Source organism: Nyctereutes procyonoides, unplaced genomic scaffold, assembly GCF_905146905.1.
Source record: "Nyctereutes procyonoides isolate TBG_1078 unplaced genomic scaffold, NYPRO_anot_genome, whole genome shotgun sequence".
Taxonomy (NCBI): Eukaryota; Metazoa; Chordata; class Mammalia; order Carnivora; family Canidae; genus Nyctereutes; species Nyctereutes procyonoides.
In genome coordinates, this window is record NW_026575160.1 from 19142058 (window position 1) to 19161388 (window position 19331).

General features: G+C 35.4%; 1 protein-coding gene across 4 annotated transcripts in view; it reads left to right on the forward strand.

Moving 5' to 3' along the window:
• The window catches only part of BBS9 (Bardet-Biedl syndrome 9), a 430791-nt gene that overhangs the window by 161991 nt on the left and 249469 nt on the right, over positions 1 to 19331 (forward strand). For all 4 annotated transcript variants that reach the window (XM_055314823.1, XM_055314824.1, XM_055314825.1 and 1 more), the window contains 2 exons: positions 13252 to 13433; positions 18042 to 18118. In XM_055314823.1, the coding sequence (XP_055170798.1) occupies positions 13252 to 13433; positions 18042 to 18118 (259 nt within the window). The remainder of the gene's footprint in view (positions 1 to 13251; positions 13434 to 18041; positions 18119 to 19331) is intronic.

Below are 19331 nucleotides of genomic sequence, written 5' to 3' on the forward strand. Positions count from 1 at the left end.
TCTCATTGTGGTTTTGATTTGTATTTCCCTGATGGCAAGTGATGCAGAGCATTTTCTCATGTGCATGTTGGCCATGTCTATGTCAGAAAGAAGAGTTATTACTGGTATTTAGTGGCTACAGTCCAGGAAAGCTGTTAATCATCCTGCATTGCATGGGATAGCCCCACAACAAAGAATTATTTGGCTTTTTTCATTTAATTAAGTCAATGAATGTTTATTTAGTTTCTTTCCCTCTCTATACCACTTACTGTGCTAGGTTCTTCAGATGCATTTATGAGCAAAGCAGTCATGGTCACAGAAGTCATGGAACTTGTAGTTGGGGAGACTAAGATTAAATACATAATTACATAAATAAATATATTATTTAAACAGTGAAAAACCCTAGGAAGGAATAGTACTTAGTGCTTTTGGAACATAAAACAAGAGACCTGATCTAGAATGTGAGGTCAGGGGAAAGTTTTCTGACATTTGAGTTGAAATCTGAAGGATGAGTAGGCTTGAACTCAGCAAAGATGTTTTATAAGGAGAGGGGAGGAAAAGTGTGCCAGGCACCAAAAGGGTATGGAGAGTGACAATCCCAAAGAAATGGAATAAGGCCAGTGAGGTAGAAGGCTAGGAGGTGTGTGAAGGTGGGAGGTGGGGAGAGAGCTGACTAGAGACAGAGGTGCAGTAAGCAGGGGTCAGATCATAGCTTTGTTGAAAGGATGTTGAATTTTAATTGGGAAACCTGGGGAGGTTTCTAAGCCTGGAATGGTGTGGTCAGATTTGCGTTTTAAAGAAGATTCCATTTCTAAAATGTCCTCACTTTGTGTTACTACTACCTTACTTAAGAGTACTCACAGCATTTGGGATCTGTCCTAATCTGGTCCATTTGCATCTGCAGTCTTCCCCCTTAGTCTGCAGGGTTCCTCACACACTGACCTTCCTTAATGAATGAGTTATTAGAAAGCTGCTATATTTTTCTCCTCAAAAATGTTTGTGTTAACATTTTAGTGCCTAAAAACAGTGGCCATTATTTTTTCCCCACTGACGTTCTTCTCTTCAATAGATTGTTAATCTAAATAGTAAGAAATATACTTTCTCCCATGGGGCATATTAAATACTATTTTAATTTTTGAAAGAAAGGTAGTATGGCCTAGAAACATTTGTTTTTCTGAATTAACTTTTATGCAAAAAAAGTTTCTTGGCCATGCTTTACCCCATACTGCACTTGCAATGGCCTATGATTGGGTACTTCCAAATCTCTGCTTGTGTTGCTTTTCTACCCAAAATGCCTTTTCTCTGTCCATCTCTTTTTGTTTAAATTCTACTCATTTTTCATATCCTCCAGGAAGCCTTTCTTAGTTTCATGAGTTTTATGTTTTATAATGTCCTTGTCTATGTTTCTATTGAACTTTGTTCATCCATTATAATACTTAGCACATAGTGTCTTGTGTTATCCAGAATGGGATCTAGGCACCTATCTTCCTTAGTGACTAGACATGAGCCACACCTCTGTAAAACTTTTATGACATATTATGCAGTGTTACTTTAAAAATATTATTTTTAACACAGTATCAGGTAACTGCGCAATGAGTAGTGAATGAGTGAATGGGAGGGATACGATCAGTTCTGTCAAATACATGGAAATTGAGGAAGACTGAGAAAATATATATATTTTTTCCTCCTTTGGAATCTTTCAGCAGCTTCCCATTTCTTGTGGAGTAAGGTCTTCAATTCTTTGTAAGACATTCAAAGCATACCTTTAATTTTTATTGTCAACCACTTTTCCATCTGAATTCTCTTGGGGAGAAATAGATATTCTGGCTGATAGAAACACTGGTATATTAATATGTATGCTTATCCACTTTTCTGGAATGACCTCCCTAGGCTTAACACTTACTTGTGCAAAGCATGCCTTTCCTTTTAGGTCCAATTCGAGTCTTACTTTACCTGCTTTCTTTTTCTTCATAGCACATGTCACTTTTGAACATGCTATATATTTATTTCTTTTGTTTGTTGTATTTCTCTCCTTACAGATTTTTGTGTGATTTCTTCACTGATAGTCTCATTCTGAGAACTGTGCTTGGCGCATCTTTGATACTCAATAGATAGTTGTTGAATGAGTGGCCTGGCTTTACTAAATCACTTTCCCTGAATGTCCAATATTCTGTACTGTGTGTTTGTGTTGTTTATGGAGAGCATTTGACCAGAATGTTCTGCTCCTTCTCTTACCTAATTTCTGCTTGTGTTATCTCCTCTAGGAAGCATTCTCTCCTTTCACTATCTGATTTGATATTCTTCTCCTTTGTTTCTATTGGCTCCTTTTCTTACATCCAATATCCATCAGAGTATGCCTCATATATTCTTGTTTGATTTACATGTCTGTATTGTCCACAGTACTTTAACTTCTTCGTGAGAAATGACCAGTGTAAATTGCCTTTGGTGCTTGAATACAGTAAGTGTTAAATAAATATTTTTTCAATAATGAAAGAAGTTAGAGTTGAGTCAAATCCCAATCAACACATTTTGCTTCCCCAGTGCAAAATAGACACTTCTAAGAAGTTATTTTTTTTCCTGGTTAACAATTTTCTTGTTTAGTCTGTGAATATAATTAGTCATATTCAGTATGTAGTCTTGTGTTGACTTTCTAATAAGTCTGGTAAGAATTAGTTCTTGATCTTTGAGTTCTTGATACTTGGAAATTTTTTTTTATTTTTTTTTGGAAAATTTTTTACTACAAAAGATGTTTTGTTTTGTCTCTCCGATACAACCTCTATAATTTCTGCAATTTACTGTGACAACTTTTTGCAGAGTTTTTGCTACTTTGATATCTTTGGAAACTGGCCTTGGCTCCCCCATTTCACTTGTCCTTTTCTTGGACACTCTAATTACTATGTCTCTAATAATCCAGTTCTTGATTATCTTGAGGCTAATTATGGATAGCATAACTGAAAACCATTTACATAAATCTCAAATTGCACCTTAAAAATTGTTTTAAATTTTCCATTCTTGGGAAGTCAACATGGAATGGTGAATGAAAAAATACCTCACTGTGAATCAGAAAATTTAAATTCTACGTTTGATTCTTCCTGGCTCCCAGATTTTCATGTTCAGTATGAGCTATGTATATCAAAGTATATTGATATGACACTTTGCTTCAGAGATGGTCATGCAGGTAGGCACAAACAAGGCATATTATCTTTAAAAATGGCAAAAGTAACTTCTCAGCACATATGTGCTAAAAGTACACAGGTGGTTTGCTTAATGCCTGACTTAATTCTAGTTAAGAGCTAAATCCACTAGAAAATCATGGCATAGAATCATGTCTTCTTTCATGCATCAGGGAAGGACTCCAACATCTAGTGTTATTTATAGAAAGATTCATTGCCTTAAACTTATTCTTTAGAAAACTCTCTTCTTTTCCTTGGGAGAGAATACATTTGCATACTAGGTTTCTTGGCATTTATATATAGAAATAGGCGTGGTGCCGGGTTAGAGCTACCAACTCTATACGCTGTCTTCCTACTACTTTCAGTATTGCCTTATTATTTGATGACTAGAAGGAATAAGAATGGGATATTAAATAACTGTAAATACAGTTGGGTATATTCCATTATTGACCTCAAAGTCTTGTTAGTCTGTAACTATTGATTGTTGTATGGAATGTTGTGGTCTTTTTGTATTTGCTTAAAAATAAGTATAGTAAGTAAATAAGATGAATTTAGAACGAATTCTCCTGGAAAATTTCATATAGATGAAGTTACTGCATCTAATATTGAGGGATATAAATTTACTGTCACATAATCTCTATCCTGAGAGAGTTTATAGCCTGGTCAAAGGTGACAAACATGCAAAAATTAAAAAATAATGCTATTAAGAAGTATTATGTAGTCAGTATAGTGAAGTGGTCCATTTTATGTAAAGTAATAAGATTGACTGTGGAAGAGATAATTTTAAAAAAAGGAGTACATATTCGCAAGGTTGTTTCAATTAGCTTTACTGTGTAACAAGCCATCCTACAATTTAGCTTAAAACAACTGTTTATTTAGGTCATTATTCTGTGGATTGTCAGTTTTGGGCTGGGCTTGGCTAAATGATTCTTCTGTGCTTGTGTATTGGTTTTCTACGGCTGCTGTAACAAGTTACAACAAACTTGGTACCTTTACAGAAATTTTTTCTCTTACTGTTCTGGATGACAGAAGTCCAGAATCAATATGTGAACAGGGTTGGTTTCATCTGCAGCCCCTTAGGGAGAATCTGTTCTATGCTTCTGTCCTAGCCTCTGGTTGTTTCTGGCAACCCTTGATGTTCTTGGCTTGAAAACTCATTGCTGTGGTCACTCCCTGCCTCTATCTTTACTTGGCCTTCTCTATGTCTTCTTTTTTGTTTCTTATAAGGACGCATATGATTAAATTACAACCCGCCATGGGCGCCACCCCCACCCCCACGCCGATCCAGGGTGATCTCATTATTCTGTTAGCCAAAGCAAGATATAAGTCCAGTCCAGGGGATCCCTGGGTGGCTCAGCGGTTTAGCGTCTGCCTTGAGCTCAGGGCGTGATTCTGGAGACCTGGGATCGAGTTCTGCATCGGGCTCCCTGCATGGAGCCTGCTTCTCCCTCTGCCTTGTCTCTGCCCCCCCCCCCCCGTGTGTGTGTGTCTCATGAGTAAATAAATAAAATCTAAAAAAAAAAAAGGTCCAGTCCAGATTCAAGGAGTGGAGAAATGACTTCACCGCTTGATGAGAGGAGCTGTAAAGTCACATTGCAAGAACCACTGGATACATAGAGGGAGAACATTTTTGACCATCTTTGCAATCTACCACACTGATAAAAGAGAAATGGGGAGGATGGAGGAGAGGTTTGAATAAGTGTGGGAATGGAGAAGAGAACATATATGACATAAATATATAAGATGATTTAACTACATTGCAAAGGGCTTGGCAGTTTCTCCTAAGATTAAAACACATACCAACCTTTTGACTCAGCAATTTTATACTCCCAGTTAATTATCTAAGATAAATAAAATATGTCCACAAAAAGGTTTACACAAAAGAAGGGAAAACAAATTATGGGCTATTCATTGAACAGGACACTACTCAGCAATAAAAATAGGGGTACCTGGGTGGCTTAATTGGTTAAGCAACAAACTCCTGATGTCAGTTCAGGTCATGATCTCGGGGTCCTGGGATCAAGTCTCATGTCATCCTCTGCACTCAGTGGGGAATCTGCTGGAGATTCTCTCTGCCCCTCCCCCTGCTCACGGTCGGTCTCTCTCTCTCTCTCTCTCTCTCTCTCTTTCAAATAAATAAATAAATCCTTAAAATCCACTATAGCATACAGCAAAAATAAATGTTGAAAAACATTATGCTGAACAAAATACAATGGACATAAAAACTACATACTGTGTGATGTCATTTATATGAAATCCTAGAAAAGGCAACATAAATCTGTTATGAAAAAAATATCAAATGGTTACCTAGAAAAGAGTAATTATCTCTCTTACACAAGGAATATTTCTTTTTCCTTTTTTTAAGATTTATTTATTTTATTTGAGGGGGGGCACAAGTGGGAGGGGCAGAGAGAGGGTTTGGGGTGACTGGGTGATGGGCACTGAGGGGGGTACTTGATGGGATGAGCACTGGGTGATATGCTATATGTTGGCAAATTGAACTCCAATAAAAAAATTAAATCTTAAAGGAATTGTTAATAAAAATATTAAATAAAAAGAATAATTATAATTTGAGGTATTTCCAATATGAAAGTTATTTCTCTTTAGTTTAAGACATACTTATCTTCACAAGAACTAACAGGAGAGCCATATCCCTGTTAGATTTTTTAGATATTCAGGGCAGCCTGGGTGGCGCAGTGGTTTAGCGCTGCCTGCAGCCTGGGGTGTGATCCTGGAGACTGGGGATCGAGTCCCACGTCGGGCTTCCTGTATGGAGCCTGCTTCTCCCTCTGCCTGTGTCTCTGCCTCTCTCTCTCTATCTCTGTCTCTATGAATAAATAAAATCTTTTAAAAAAAGATTCTTTAGATATTCACTAATCTATTTTATAACTCAGATAATTTTAATAATTGATAACTCTCATCAAAAGAGATTTTAGAAGCACTTTGGTGGCTCAGTTGGTTAAGCGTCTGACTCTTGATTTTGGCCCAAGTCATGATCTCATAGTTGTGAGATCGGGCCTTGTGTCAGGCTTCATGCTGAGCATGGAGCCTGTTTGAGATTCCTTCTCTTCTTCTCCCTCTGTCCAGCTCCTGCACCCCCCCCCCAAAAAAAAAGATTTACTTTTCCTCAATGTAAAAAGTCGGAAGCTGCCGACAATAGTAACTTCTAAATGGCTATCAAATGTGCCCTTGCTATAGAATTCCAACCAGGTGTGTCAGCTAATTTCATCTCAACATAAGGAAATAACCATCATCATTTCATATTTAACTTTGTAGATTGAAGGCAAATATCATTTATATGACATTTTGTGTAGAATTGGTCTCTTTTCATTTTCTCTTTTCTCTAACATATTTGAATCTTGAATACCTAGGTATTGTGCTTAGAAAAATCATGAAATGGTGCTGCTTCCATAGTTTATTTAAAGCACAATTCTGTTAAATACAAAGTCACTCTGTTCTTTAGCATTTTATATTTGCTGAATGCATAGTTTACTCTAAAAAAATCATTTGTATGAAGCATCATTTGCTGCCTACTGTGGGTAGCTGTGTAGTAGTGGAATGCTTCTGATTTGAAGCCAGAATGCCTGTGGCTTCCTGTCTGCTTATTATCTCTAGGTAACCATGATCTGTTATTTTCCCTTCTCTGGGTTTCATTCTTCTTCTTCTCACTCTCCTCCTCCTTTTCTTCTCCCTCTCCTCCTCCCCCTCCTCCTCCTCCTCTCTCTCCTCCCCCTCCTTCTCCCCCTCCCCCTCTTCCTTTATTTTTTTCTCCTCTTCCCCCTCTCCTTTTCCCCCCTCCGCCTTCTCCTCTTGCTCCTTTTCATTTTGTAAAGTAGAGGCAATATCTTTTCCTCATAACTTACTGGGAAGATTAAATGAAATAATGTGGTTATATCTCCTAAATATGTTTTGATCTGTCACTTTCTCTTCATTTCCATTATTTTTTTCCTGGTCCAGCACTTTCCTCACCTGGACTTACTATATTGACCCCACCCAGAGTGGTATTTCCACCTTGCAGTCAGAAGAGATCTTTGTCAAAGATGAATTTGATCATGTTACTCCTCATTCTTTTTTTTTCTTACTCTTTACTCCTATACTTAAAAACCTTTTGTGATTTCCTATTGCTTAAGGATAAAATGCAAAAATTTTAACAAATTCTACAAGAGCTTGTATGATTTAATTCTTTGTAATTTCTTGGGCCCATCTTGGCCTAATCTCCTTCTGCGCTTTCTTTCTTGCTGCCACAGTAGACTTCTTCACTTCATTGAATGTTTAATGTATCTTTCTGTCTTGGAAATAAGACTTGCAGGAGGGACAGGTTTGAGTTGGAAGGGAGAAGTCGAAATCAGGATCTCAGTTGTAGCCATGTTCAACTTTAGCTGTCACTTGGTCTTCCAAGTGGAGATGTCAAGTAGGCTGCTGGAAGTACACAGCCTGACTTGGAGACAGACGGGTCTGTCTGAAGATTTAAACATGCGAGCTGGCATAAAAAGGGTATGTATGTATGTATGTATGTATGTATTTATTTATTTATTTATTTATCAAGATTTTATTTATTTATTCATGAGAGACAGAGAGAGAGAGAAAGAGGCAGAGACACAGGCAGAAGGAGAAGCAGGCTCCATGCAGGGAGCCCGACGTGGGACTTGATCCCAGGTCTCCAGGATCAGGCCCCGGACCAAAGGTGGCGCTAAACTGCTGAGCCACCCAGGCTGCCCCTAAAAAGTTGTTTAAACTAGTGAGATTGAATGTGTTGACCAAGGCCAGAGTCTGCCCTTTTTTTGTTTTTTTGTTTTTTTGTTTTTCATCTTCCAGGATCTAATTGTAGGTCAGGATTCAGCTTCTGCACCTTCTTTGTTTTACTTCCTCACTCATAGTAATAGCATTCTCTTCCTACTGTGTCAGAGCAGCTGTAAATTTCATTTACAGTTAGGCCAGAGTTTTTTATGGGGGAAGTACCTTGTCTTATTTGCCTTTCTAGCTTCTGTTGCATAGCAGATGCTAAATAAACATGTTTTAAATGAATGATGATGAAGTGACTCAAAATATGTTCAAATGACCAAGTCCAACCTGTTGGAGCTGAGAAAGGGCTGCCCATACTGAGTTAGTCTGTCATACCAAAAGGGAAATGCCTTTAAATTGTATGCCCCTTCCTGAGGCAGAGTAAAACTTGAGTGAAATAAAAAGTATTTAATTTTTAAGATTTCTTTGATATCTATATTTGTTAATAAACACCAGGCTTTGACAATTTGGTAACTTAAAATATTTCTCTTTTGCATAAAATGCAGTTGGATGGGAGACCATTATAGTCAGTGCATGTTTTTTTCATTTGTTTTTAAAACTTTCATTCATTTCTTTTATTGTAACTGTTCATTTTCAATTTTCTGTGAGCTCTATGTCAAATACTTTCAAGTTACATGTTTTATAGATTGGCCTTGTCAGAAAATAGAGAACTGGATAAACGTTTTAATTCCACAGATTTTTTTAACTTTTTATTTATTTATTTATTTATTTGAGTTCAATTTGCCAACATATAGCATAACACCCAGTGCTCATCCTGTCAGGTGACCCTGATTTTTTAACTTTTAAATTGCAGATTCAAATTTAGTCTCTGGGGATAGAATATGGAACATACATTTTTGTTCTTAAAAATAAAATAGAGTTACAAAATTTATTTATTAAAATAAATATATATGCAGCATTATGTTTTGTTTTTACACTATATATATGTAGCTAGTTTTTTCTGGAAGCAGATATTTGTAAAACATAGTTGTTGATGGCTTCTAACCTATTACAGATACACCATGATTTAAAAAATTTCCTCTTTTTCTTACCATTTTGTTTTTTTCTAAATTTCCTTAATAACTGTGGACGTTGATTATTGTATAAAAGGCAACAAATATTTTTAAGGCTTTTGATAAATATTTGTAAAATGATCACTGATAGCATCTTTAACAAATTTACATTTCCATTGAAAGTCTACGAGAGTTTTTATCTCCATGTACTTGAGGATTGATTATTAAATACATTTTTTTGTTTAAGGTATTAAATAATCAAATACAGCTTTTTAAAAATATATATTTCTTTGATTTTGAAAAATTAAAAAAATCTATCAGTTGACTTATTTTAACTGTGAATTTTACATTTCCTTTTACCTTTGCCTTTTGGTATATAGTCTCATTTTCATTGATTTTTAAGAGTTTTTTTAATTTATAAGAGTTCTTTACATATTAGATGAAACAAGATGGATTTTATAGGTCAAAAACAGTTAAATATTCACAACTTCATATTGCTCAACTTAAATTATATACTCTATATTGACTGCTAGTGTTTTCCCAGTTTGTCTTTTGTTCTTTTTTATCATGTTTTTTAAAGCATATAACAAGTTTAAAATTTTCTTTTGTTTAATTTAGTGATCCTTTCCTTTGTAGTTTCCTCCATTGCTTTCTTCCAGCAAAAGGTCTCTCTATCCCAAGGGCAGATAAATATTTTTGTAGTTTCATATTTTAAAATTTAACTTTAAAATCCATCTGGAATTTTGTTTGAGTGTATTGTTAAGGCAGGGATCTGTTTACTGAGTGATGAAACAATTACTTTCAGATTCCTGAGCAAAACTCTGTTGTTTATTTTCATGCCCCATTGCTAAATACACAAAATTATTATGTGTCCTAGGTAATATAACATCTTTGACCTTGGTACTTTATAAAATACATTATTCTTGTACCTTGGGTTAGCTGATATGCTTCAAGGACCAGTAATAATCTGGATACCTTAATTTTGGCAATGTTAACTTCTAAAGATATAATAATGTACTCAGTACTTCATTTACTTGATGGCTTCTTTCAGCCTAAAATTCTATCATCCACAGAAGTTTACACATTAACTTAAAGGGATAGTATTGTTAAATAAAATGTTCTTTAGAAATATTTTTAAAAACTTTGATTTTTTTTCTTTTCTCTTCAAACTTACATTTGGCTTAGCTTTAGGAACGATATATATATTTTAAAATTTGTTCTTTGAATTAAGATACCAAGTGATGATATTATTTATTATCTAGTGCTCTAGGCCTAGAGTGCCTGTCCCATCATAGATGTTTTAGAGAGAAATTCCACTCATTTATTTTAGAATTTTTACAGCTTATTATAGTGTTCCTGTGGAATAAACTGCAATCTTAAATGAAATCAACTGAAATGTAAGTTAATGTGATTTTGTCAAATTGCATGCAGTAATTCTGATGACACTGAAGAAAAAAAATAAAGTGCTTGAAGTTTTGTAATTTATTGTTAAGACATTCTGGTGACTTTTCTTGAATTCTCCCAGTGAGGGAAGACCCTGTTTCTTTCCTTCTGTATTTGGACAGGTCGAGCACTGGTAATGAATTTATTTTTTATTTTTTAAATTATTTTAGAATCTGAAGAAATACATGTATATGTGAAGAATACTACTATTCAAACTCTTTCTTAAACTTAATAGGTTTAGATACATTTTTAGATAAATCTCTTGTGTCTAAATTGTTTCCATTTGCTGACTAAAACAGTGGAACAAAACTGATTCAGTAATAAGTTATCCAACTCATAGACCAAATAAATTTGAATACTGAGTGATACTGGATCACACTAGGTTTCGTATACTATGGACCACTCAAAGGGTGAAGATAAAAATGGAACTACTTTTTGGATTAAAAAAAAACCTGATGATCTCCACATTCTCTCAGAAGCCAGCCAGAGATCTTGTCTTTAGTGTTCTAGAGTTTTCTGAGTGCTTATTGGGTTTCCAGACCTTAGTGGGGTTGGGTGGAATGGGGAACAGACCAGTCACAACTCAGAGTGGAGAGGGCTTGCCCTGTTGGAATGGACTTGTCAGAGCTGGAAGTTAGGATTTCTGTGGCCACTAGGTGGCTTTAGCAGACTGCATAGAAAGGGTAAAGCCCAGAGGTACAATGGGGTTGCTTTTCATGCTTTATTTTAGGAAAATAATTTTATTTTGGGAGTATTTATTTTCTAAAGTAGATTAACAGAACCAATTAATAGAACTTAAAAAGCTTAGAAGATCATTTGTTTCACTTTCTCATTTTAGAGATAACATTTAGAAAGACTTCTCTAAGTTGACTCTGCTATATAGGGGCAGAATCAGAGTTAGAACCCAAGGTCCTTGATTCCTAGCCCAGATTTTTAGCTGTTGAATTAGTAATATCAGTTTATTTTTTGTTTCTCTGAAGTCATACCAGAGAGTTATGTGGCATTGACCAGGCCAAAGTAAGTCCTGGAGAAAATGTGTATAGGAATGTTTTGTCCAGAGGGAAGGTGGGTAAATAGGTGGTGGGGATTAAGGAGTGTACCTGCTGAGATGAGTACTGGGTGTTGTATGGAAGTATTGAATCACTATAGTGTACACTTGAAACTAGATTTACAATGCATGTTAACTGACTGGAATTTAAATAAAAACTTTAAAAAAATTATATGCACCAAGAACCTGAAGAAATAGAAGTAAAATTAAAGCTCTTCTTGCTAAGTCAAATGTAAGGACTGGATATACATACATAGTATCTAAATTTCCAAAAAAAAGGGGATCCCTGGGTGGCTCAGCAGTTTGGCGCCTGCCTTTGGCCCAGGGCGCGGTCCTGGAGTCCCGGGATCGAGTCCCCCATCAGGCTCCCGGCATGGAGCCCGCTTCTCCCTCCTCCTGTCTCTGCCCCTCTCTCTCTCTCTCTCTCTCTCTCTCTCTCTCTCTCTCTCTCTCTGTGTGTGTGTCTATCATACATAAATAAATAAATCTAAATTTCCAAAAAAAGAAAAAAAAGGAATCTTGTGTTGAAGGCAGGTTGGTAAAGTAGATGCTGGGGACCACCTTATAGGAGAGAGATTGAACAATGTTAGTTAGTATCTACTCTCATCCAAGTTAAGCTTTTAGATTAATGAGCTGACCACTTGCCATGACTCAAAGTTGGGGAGTTTTAAAATTTCTTACTCATTCTGATAAGACCTAGACTCTTATGTACCTTATATCTTGTTTTTTTTTTTTTTTTAGATGAATAGCAACATTTTCAAGTTTTTTCTCTCAAATTTTCTATAAGTTTTGATTAATATTTAATCTTTAGAATGGGGCTAGAAACCCTTTTTTTAAAAATCAAAGGCCATTAAAAACAAATGAAAAATAAATTCATTATGTATCAGCTCAAAATGACTTATGACAATGTTGACTTCTTTTTTCTTCTGAGTAAGCTAAGGAGGAAGCAAATAATGTTCATCTCAACTCTTTATAGCAAGTTCCGGAAAACTTACAACTTTTAAAAATGGTATGCTAAGTTTAATCTATAATTTATATAATAGGGCTAGTTTCTAGGGTAAAAAAAAAGATAAAGGAGCCTAAGGGAGAAGGAAGAGTGAAAAAGTGAGAGGAAAAGGGATAATCAGGATTCGAAGAGTGATGGAGAGAGAGCTACGAAATGAGGGAATGGGATACTTTTCCCCCCAAATGAAGAGCAAGAATGACCATGGCTGCTGCAGTAGGAGGGTGTGTGAAGGAAGTCATGGTGGGGGGCCTTAGGGAAAGAGCTCAAACACAAGTCCCCAGGGTAGAGACAAGAAAAGGAAAAGAGCAGGGAGTTAGTTCCAAGGTCTTTCAGGGCTTACTTTGCTAACATTTTTCCACCATTCCCCGAATTGTCCTGTCTTTGCTCCTGTGTCTCAGCCATGGTCTTTAGCCAGCCTGTGGCTCAGCTCTTGATCCATGGTAGCTCCACAAGTGTTCACATGCTTATTATGAATCTGCCAAGTGGGAGCTGGAGTGAAGATTAAATGATGCAGTACTTGAAAAGCTTTTGGAGCATGATTTATCATATAGTTAGGTCCCCAAAGTGACAGCTATTATAATAATTGTTAAGTTTTTTTTTTTCTTCCCCTAATGAATCCTAACATTGGGAGTGCTTATATAAGTATAAATCATGTTTGAAACATTTGAATTGAGTCTTTGATGTAAAACTTTATAAATAGTTATATGGTCCTTTTCTTAACGGCATGTTGAAACTGAATTGAATAAAAATATTGTTGGTCAACTCTAAATCTAAAAATTTGAATTATGTCTCATTTTCTTATTGTAGTGATTTAAAGGGAGTGATAGTCACTCTGAGTGATGATGGTCACTTGCAGTGTTCATACCTGGGGACAGACCCTTCTTTGTTCCAAGCTCCAAAAGTTGAATCTAGAGAACTACACTATGATGAACTTGATATAGAATTGAAAGAACTTCAGAAAATCATCAAAGATGTTAATAAATCACAAGGTATCTCACTTGTAACTTTTTATGATTTGATTATGGTATTCATTGTAAAGTTCATTTTATTTTGTATGTATATAATATTTTGAATGTATTATTTTTCTCCTTCAGTTTTAATTAAAATCATACTTGTAGAAACAGTGTTGCTCTTTAGCATACAAGGTCTTTGTCCTTAATTTGTATTTTATAAGTTCTGCAAAAAATGTTCTGTTTAAGATATTTGCTTTTGTTAGTGTGTTTCAGGGACAGAGCTATCTAATTTTTTTTCTTTAAACTCTAAGAAAGGAACAAAGTAATTCTTTGCGTATTGGTATCAGGACTTGAGAAGAGCATTAAACTTTAGAGCCGTCGTCATTTGTTAACTTCTAATATCCCTGAAAACATTTTAGTTGCTTCTTTTAAAAGAAACCAAGGCAGTGCACTTTGTTACTAAAAATGTGGTCATTTGCAGCTTAGTAATATAATTTAGATATGCAGTTAGCTATCCAAATGGAGTATAGCCTGCAATTTGTTGATTTCTAGTGACTTAGAGGCTGACGATATTTTCAGTTTCTGAGTTTTGAGCAACTCAATATTATCTTTCTTTGGGACTCACAAGGGTATAATTTTATTATAAATTAAAAGGAGAAATAAAACACCAATCTTGCAGTTTGAATTGGACATGTGAAAAACATTATTTTAAGTTTTATTCTCAGAGTCAGGTAAAAGTATTTTTTTAATGAGAAAAAATACGGACTATTTTCACATAAGAGAAATGTTAAAACAAGTAGGAATAATAAAAGAAGCAGAGCATCAAAAGCCAACCAAAACACCAGAGCCAATCTTAATCCTGATCCAATCGCTTTTCTAGATTTATATATTTCTCCATTACCAAGACAGATTCAGAGGAATTTAGATAATATATTTTAAAAATATGATTATTGAAGTAAAATTATTATGCCTTGGCCTCACATGTTCTCTTACAGTTTTAAAAGTAAACCAGTAAAACTTAGGTCTTTTAGGTACCTCCAATTACAAAAAACCTATTTGTTATCAGCACACCATCCCCTATCACCCCCCTCCCCGTCAAATGGAGAATGGTTAAAATTGGATGTGTCACATTGCAATATACAAATTTTCCCTTTTTGATACTATTTTGGGGATTAATGGAATTATGAGTCTCTTTTTGTCATTTAAAAATATAATTGGAGAAGAGTGGCTACATATGAAACATGAAATTTCCAGAGTTCATTAAATAAATTTAATGTGGCTTTTTGCTTTAGATTTTGTGTTTTGAGATTTTGCTCTTTCCATAAACAATGTGCTAATGATATTTTGATTAACACTCAATTGTGTAAAAGATTTCTCAGAAAAATCCCTCACAGCTAAAAGGGTTTTTTTGGTGGCCGTAGTGATGATGCCCTTGAGTAAGACAGATTGGGCTATTTTAAAGTTGTCATTACCTTGATCCTTCTGTGTATTTTGAAATAACTTCTAATTAAGGTAGGATATGCCGACAGACTTGGGTGCAAAATTTATTATTTACATAACCTCAAATTTTAGTTAATATTTGAAGTTCTCTGCCACTTTTTTGCCATCATCATTTGGTTTTGGTCCTAAAAAAAAAAAAACCAACAAAAACAAAACCACACACCCACATGCACACAACCAAAACAAACAAACAAACAAACAAACAAAAAAACAGAAAAAAACAAAAACAAAGAGAAACTTGTAAGAAAGATAGAGTTTTAAAATATTTTATTACTAGATATTGAAAAAATTTAGTATTCTGTACCCTTATAAAACTTTGGTATATTTGTTTATTAAGATACCTGTAATTATATAAAGGCACCAAATCATTTCATTACAGAAGATTATGAGAAGTTAAAACTCTGAACTTTTTGATGACCTCATTATTAATTTAAATGCCACTTATTTTAGTATAGTGACTTACAAAAATAAGTTCACAGTCTTATGGATTATTTTCAGCACTTAGAACTTTTTTATTTCTTCAAAGCAAGAGCTTCAGCAAAATTTAAAGCCAATTTAAAGAGTATATTTTTTGTACACATGGTGTATATTATCTACTGTAATAAAAGTGTTTTTGAAGCTGATTTTATGTGTGTAACTTATATGAGGAATGTATGTTGTAAGCATGAAATTATAGTAATAATTTCTGTATGGCTCATGGGTTTTAAAGCTTTTCATATTCAACTCATTAGTGTGAATCCTACTGAACGTTTCTGTTACCAGTAGTCAGCAATGTCTGTCGGTAGGCATGTTCAAAGGCAGGATTTCCTTACGAGTTAGCTAGTTGATCATGTTCTCTACCTGGAGTGTGAAGGAATGGGTACGATTTTGAGATAGCCTCAACAGTTGTGTCTTCCGGAAAGGAAAGAGAACAGTAAGAAAGAGGGATATCAGTGAAAGTCTGTACCCTATTGGAAATATGTCTAGGATAACTAAGTTGCCTTTACCATTGAGTACTAGAAGCATTTGTACTTGGTGACCTTGTTAGAAGATGTGTTGTTTAGAGCTATGTCTGGCTGCACATAACACAGTACCCAAATAAGGTGGCTTCAACAAGGCAGATGTTTATTTCTTTCTCATGAAAAAGAAGTCCAGCAATGGGCAGACCACGGTTGGTTTGGCAGTTTTACTGTCATCAGGGACTCTCAATTCTTTCTCTCCCAGGATTGGTCCAGGATGGCTTCTGGAACTCCTGCCCTCACATCTGCAGCTGAGTCAGCCCCCTTAAGGATCTTTCCTGGAAGCCACACCCTGAGCAGCTTCTCACATCTCACTGGCCACTCCAAGCTTACAAAAGACGCTGGGAAAATTAGTGTTTTAGCGGAGTACTTTGTTGCTTAGAATAAAATTGAGCTTCTTTTAGTAAAGAACTAAAGAATGGTTATTGGGTAAGCAATGGGCAGGCTTTTGTACTGTCACTCAGCAAGTTATGAAAATTCCTACACTGAATATTGCCATCCTGGTGGGAATCCCTGATGGCAATTGTAGGCAATTCTCTTCCTGAAATGGCAGATTCCTGTGGCATCATCCAAGAACTTTCCATGTTTTCAGTCAGCCATCCTTGGTGTGTGAGGGATGTTTCCTCTCAGGGTCACAGGGTAATTTCAGCAGTTCCAGGTATTTGCACATATGATTTCCAGGGAAGAAAAGAGAGATTTCTCCTAAGTCTCCCTTTTTATTATGGGGAAACAGCTTTCCCAGAGGCATGTGCCAGCACCCCCCACTCCCAACTTCCCTCACCTCACGTCTGCCAGGATTAAGCCTCACGCTCATGCCTAAAACAGCAAATGGCCAGGGGAATGAAATCACCATGATTGGATCTGACCAATCCAATGATTCTGAGATGAAGGCAAATGCCTCAGCAGAATTATAGCCCTGCCACAAAGGAGGAGGAGGGGAAAGTGGATGTTAGATGAGCAGCCAATAGTCTGTCACTCATATGCATACATATTATTTGTTTCTTGTTTATGTAGGATCTGTGTCACTTGTTCATATCTCATTATGCACTATAAACATTTTTAAATTGTGAAATTTTAAGTTGTGAAAATAACATGAATATGGTAAAAATAATTCTAAGAGTACCAAAAGGTAAAACCCCCAGATCTTAGTTCCACTAGATTATTTCCAGGTAACCTTTATCAAGAGTGTGTATTCTTTAAAAAAATTTAATGTTTATTTAGTTATTTTTACACAAATATGTGCATATTAGATGCATTGTACTACTTCTTTTTTTGTAACTAATAGGCACATCTTGGAGTTCTTTTTATATCATTGTATAAAGTTGTATAGCACTCTTATAGCTTTGGTCTTTGGATCATTGCACAGTGTGGATACACCATAATCTAGTCAGCCATTTCCCTATTAATAGAGAGACTTAGGTTTTTTTTGGTTTTGTTTAAATCACTACCAGCAGCAGAGAAGATCTTTGGGCATGTCTGTGAGTATTGGATAAATGCTAAGGAGTAGAACTTGTTAGATCATAGAATATGTGTATTTTATATTTTGATAGTTCTGATCAACTTACCTTCAAAAAGGTATAGTTTGGGCTCCTACCTATAGTGTTAAGGAGAGGGGATTGAAGTTCCCAACACTCCTCAGTCACTGAGACACATCTTAGATAATATCTTTGGAGAAAAATAATTTTTCTTTAAAATATTGTAGTGGGGGAAAAATTATCATTAGGTTCTAATTCTGAAATGCATTTTTTTTTCAAGTTGTGAGTATGGGGTTGTTTTTTGATATATGGTATAGAAAGACCTTTTTTATTTTTAATTTTTTATTTTTTTTTAATTTAAAAAAATTTTTTTTATTTATTTATGATAGTCACACACACACACACACACAGAGAGAGAGAGAGAGAGAGAGAGAGAGAGAGAGAGGCAGAGACATAGGCAGAGGGAGAAGCAGGCTCCATGCACCGGGAGCCTCACGTGGGATTCAATCCTGGGTCTCCAGGATTGCGCCCTGGACCAAAGGCAGGCGCTAAACCGCTGCACCACCCAGGGATCCCGACCTTTTTTTTTTTTTTTTTTTTTAAAAAAAAACAACAATTATATACAGCAGGTTTACTTATGATTAAACATTGTTTTTCTTTTTAAATTATAGGTATTTGGCCCGTGACTGAGAGAGAAGATGATTTGAAAGTTTCTGCCATGGTTTCTCCTAATGTTGATTCAGTGTCTGTAGGTATATTCACTGACTTTGTTTGTTTATTTATTTATTTATTTCATTTTACTTCAGTTAGCCAACATATAGTATATATTTAGTTTCTGATGTAATGTTCAAGAATTCATCAGTTGTATTTGCAGACTTTAGAAGGGTTCATGATAGTGGTGGATTCTGATTTGGGATCAATATGTGTATTGTTTTAAATTTTTGGTCCCCAGGTAGAAACTTCAGGGAGGAGAACAACTTTTACTCTTTATTACTTTCCAGAGAAAACATTTCCAATCTCTTAGTAAGGAATCCCTTAGGCAGGACTTTGGTCTACAAAAAGAAGAGGAAGGGGCAACAGTAGAAGTTTTCCTCATTATTCTGAGTCTACATTTTTTTTTAAAGAAAACCTTTTTCAGTATCAGAATATTGAGATAACCATAGTCTAGGTGAATAATACTGACACCATGAGATTTTTGTTGAAGGTTAAATGAGATAATGTCTATGAAAGGCCTAGCTCAGGGTGTGCTAATCTATAGCCTTTAATACATTATGGTGGTTGTATTGCAGGGAGGTACGGGGAGGGGAGGTGTTTGTGTGTGTTATCTAACAGTAAACAGTTGGGCCAGGAATTATTTTTCCCTCATTTCTCTCTGTGTGGCCCAGGGCAAGATATTTTATTTTCTTGTCTTGATTTTTCTTATCTGTAAAACGGGAATAATAATAGAATTTGTCTTGTCCACTGCCATATCTTTAGTGCCTGTCACATAATGAGTGCTTCATATATTTTTGTTTTATAAATGAACAGAGGTGAGAAACAAGGATGAATGAGGTACTGTCCTTGGTCATGTTGCCCTGTCTCCTTGTTTAGTTTTCTGTAAACGTTTGTTTAGATTATAATTGATTATGTATCACTGGCTGCAGTTTGGGCAAAAATTATTAAGTTTATCTCTGAACCAGAAGTTGATCAATTTTGGCAAGTGATCAAATTCACTGGTTTTTACTGTATTTTGAGTTCATGTCATATAATTTTACTTAGGAAGTGACTTCGATATTTAGGTATCAGAGCATAATATAGTAAGTACTTGTCCTAAGTTTTCAAAGATTAATCTTGGTATAAAGAGCCAACCCAAGCTGTGATAAAAATCACGTTAACATTGCCATAATATAGTAAGTTGGGCATACTTAAAAAAATTAATATATATGAAAGAAACATTCACTCAGCTGAGTCACATAGTAGAG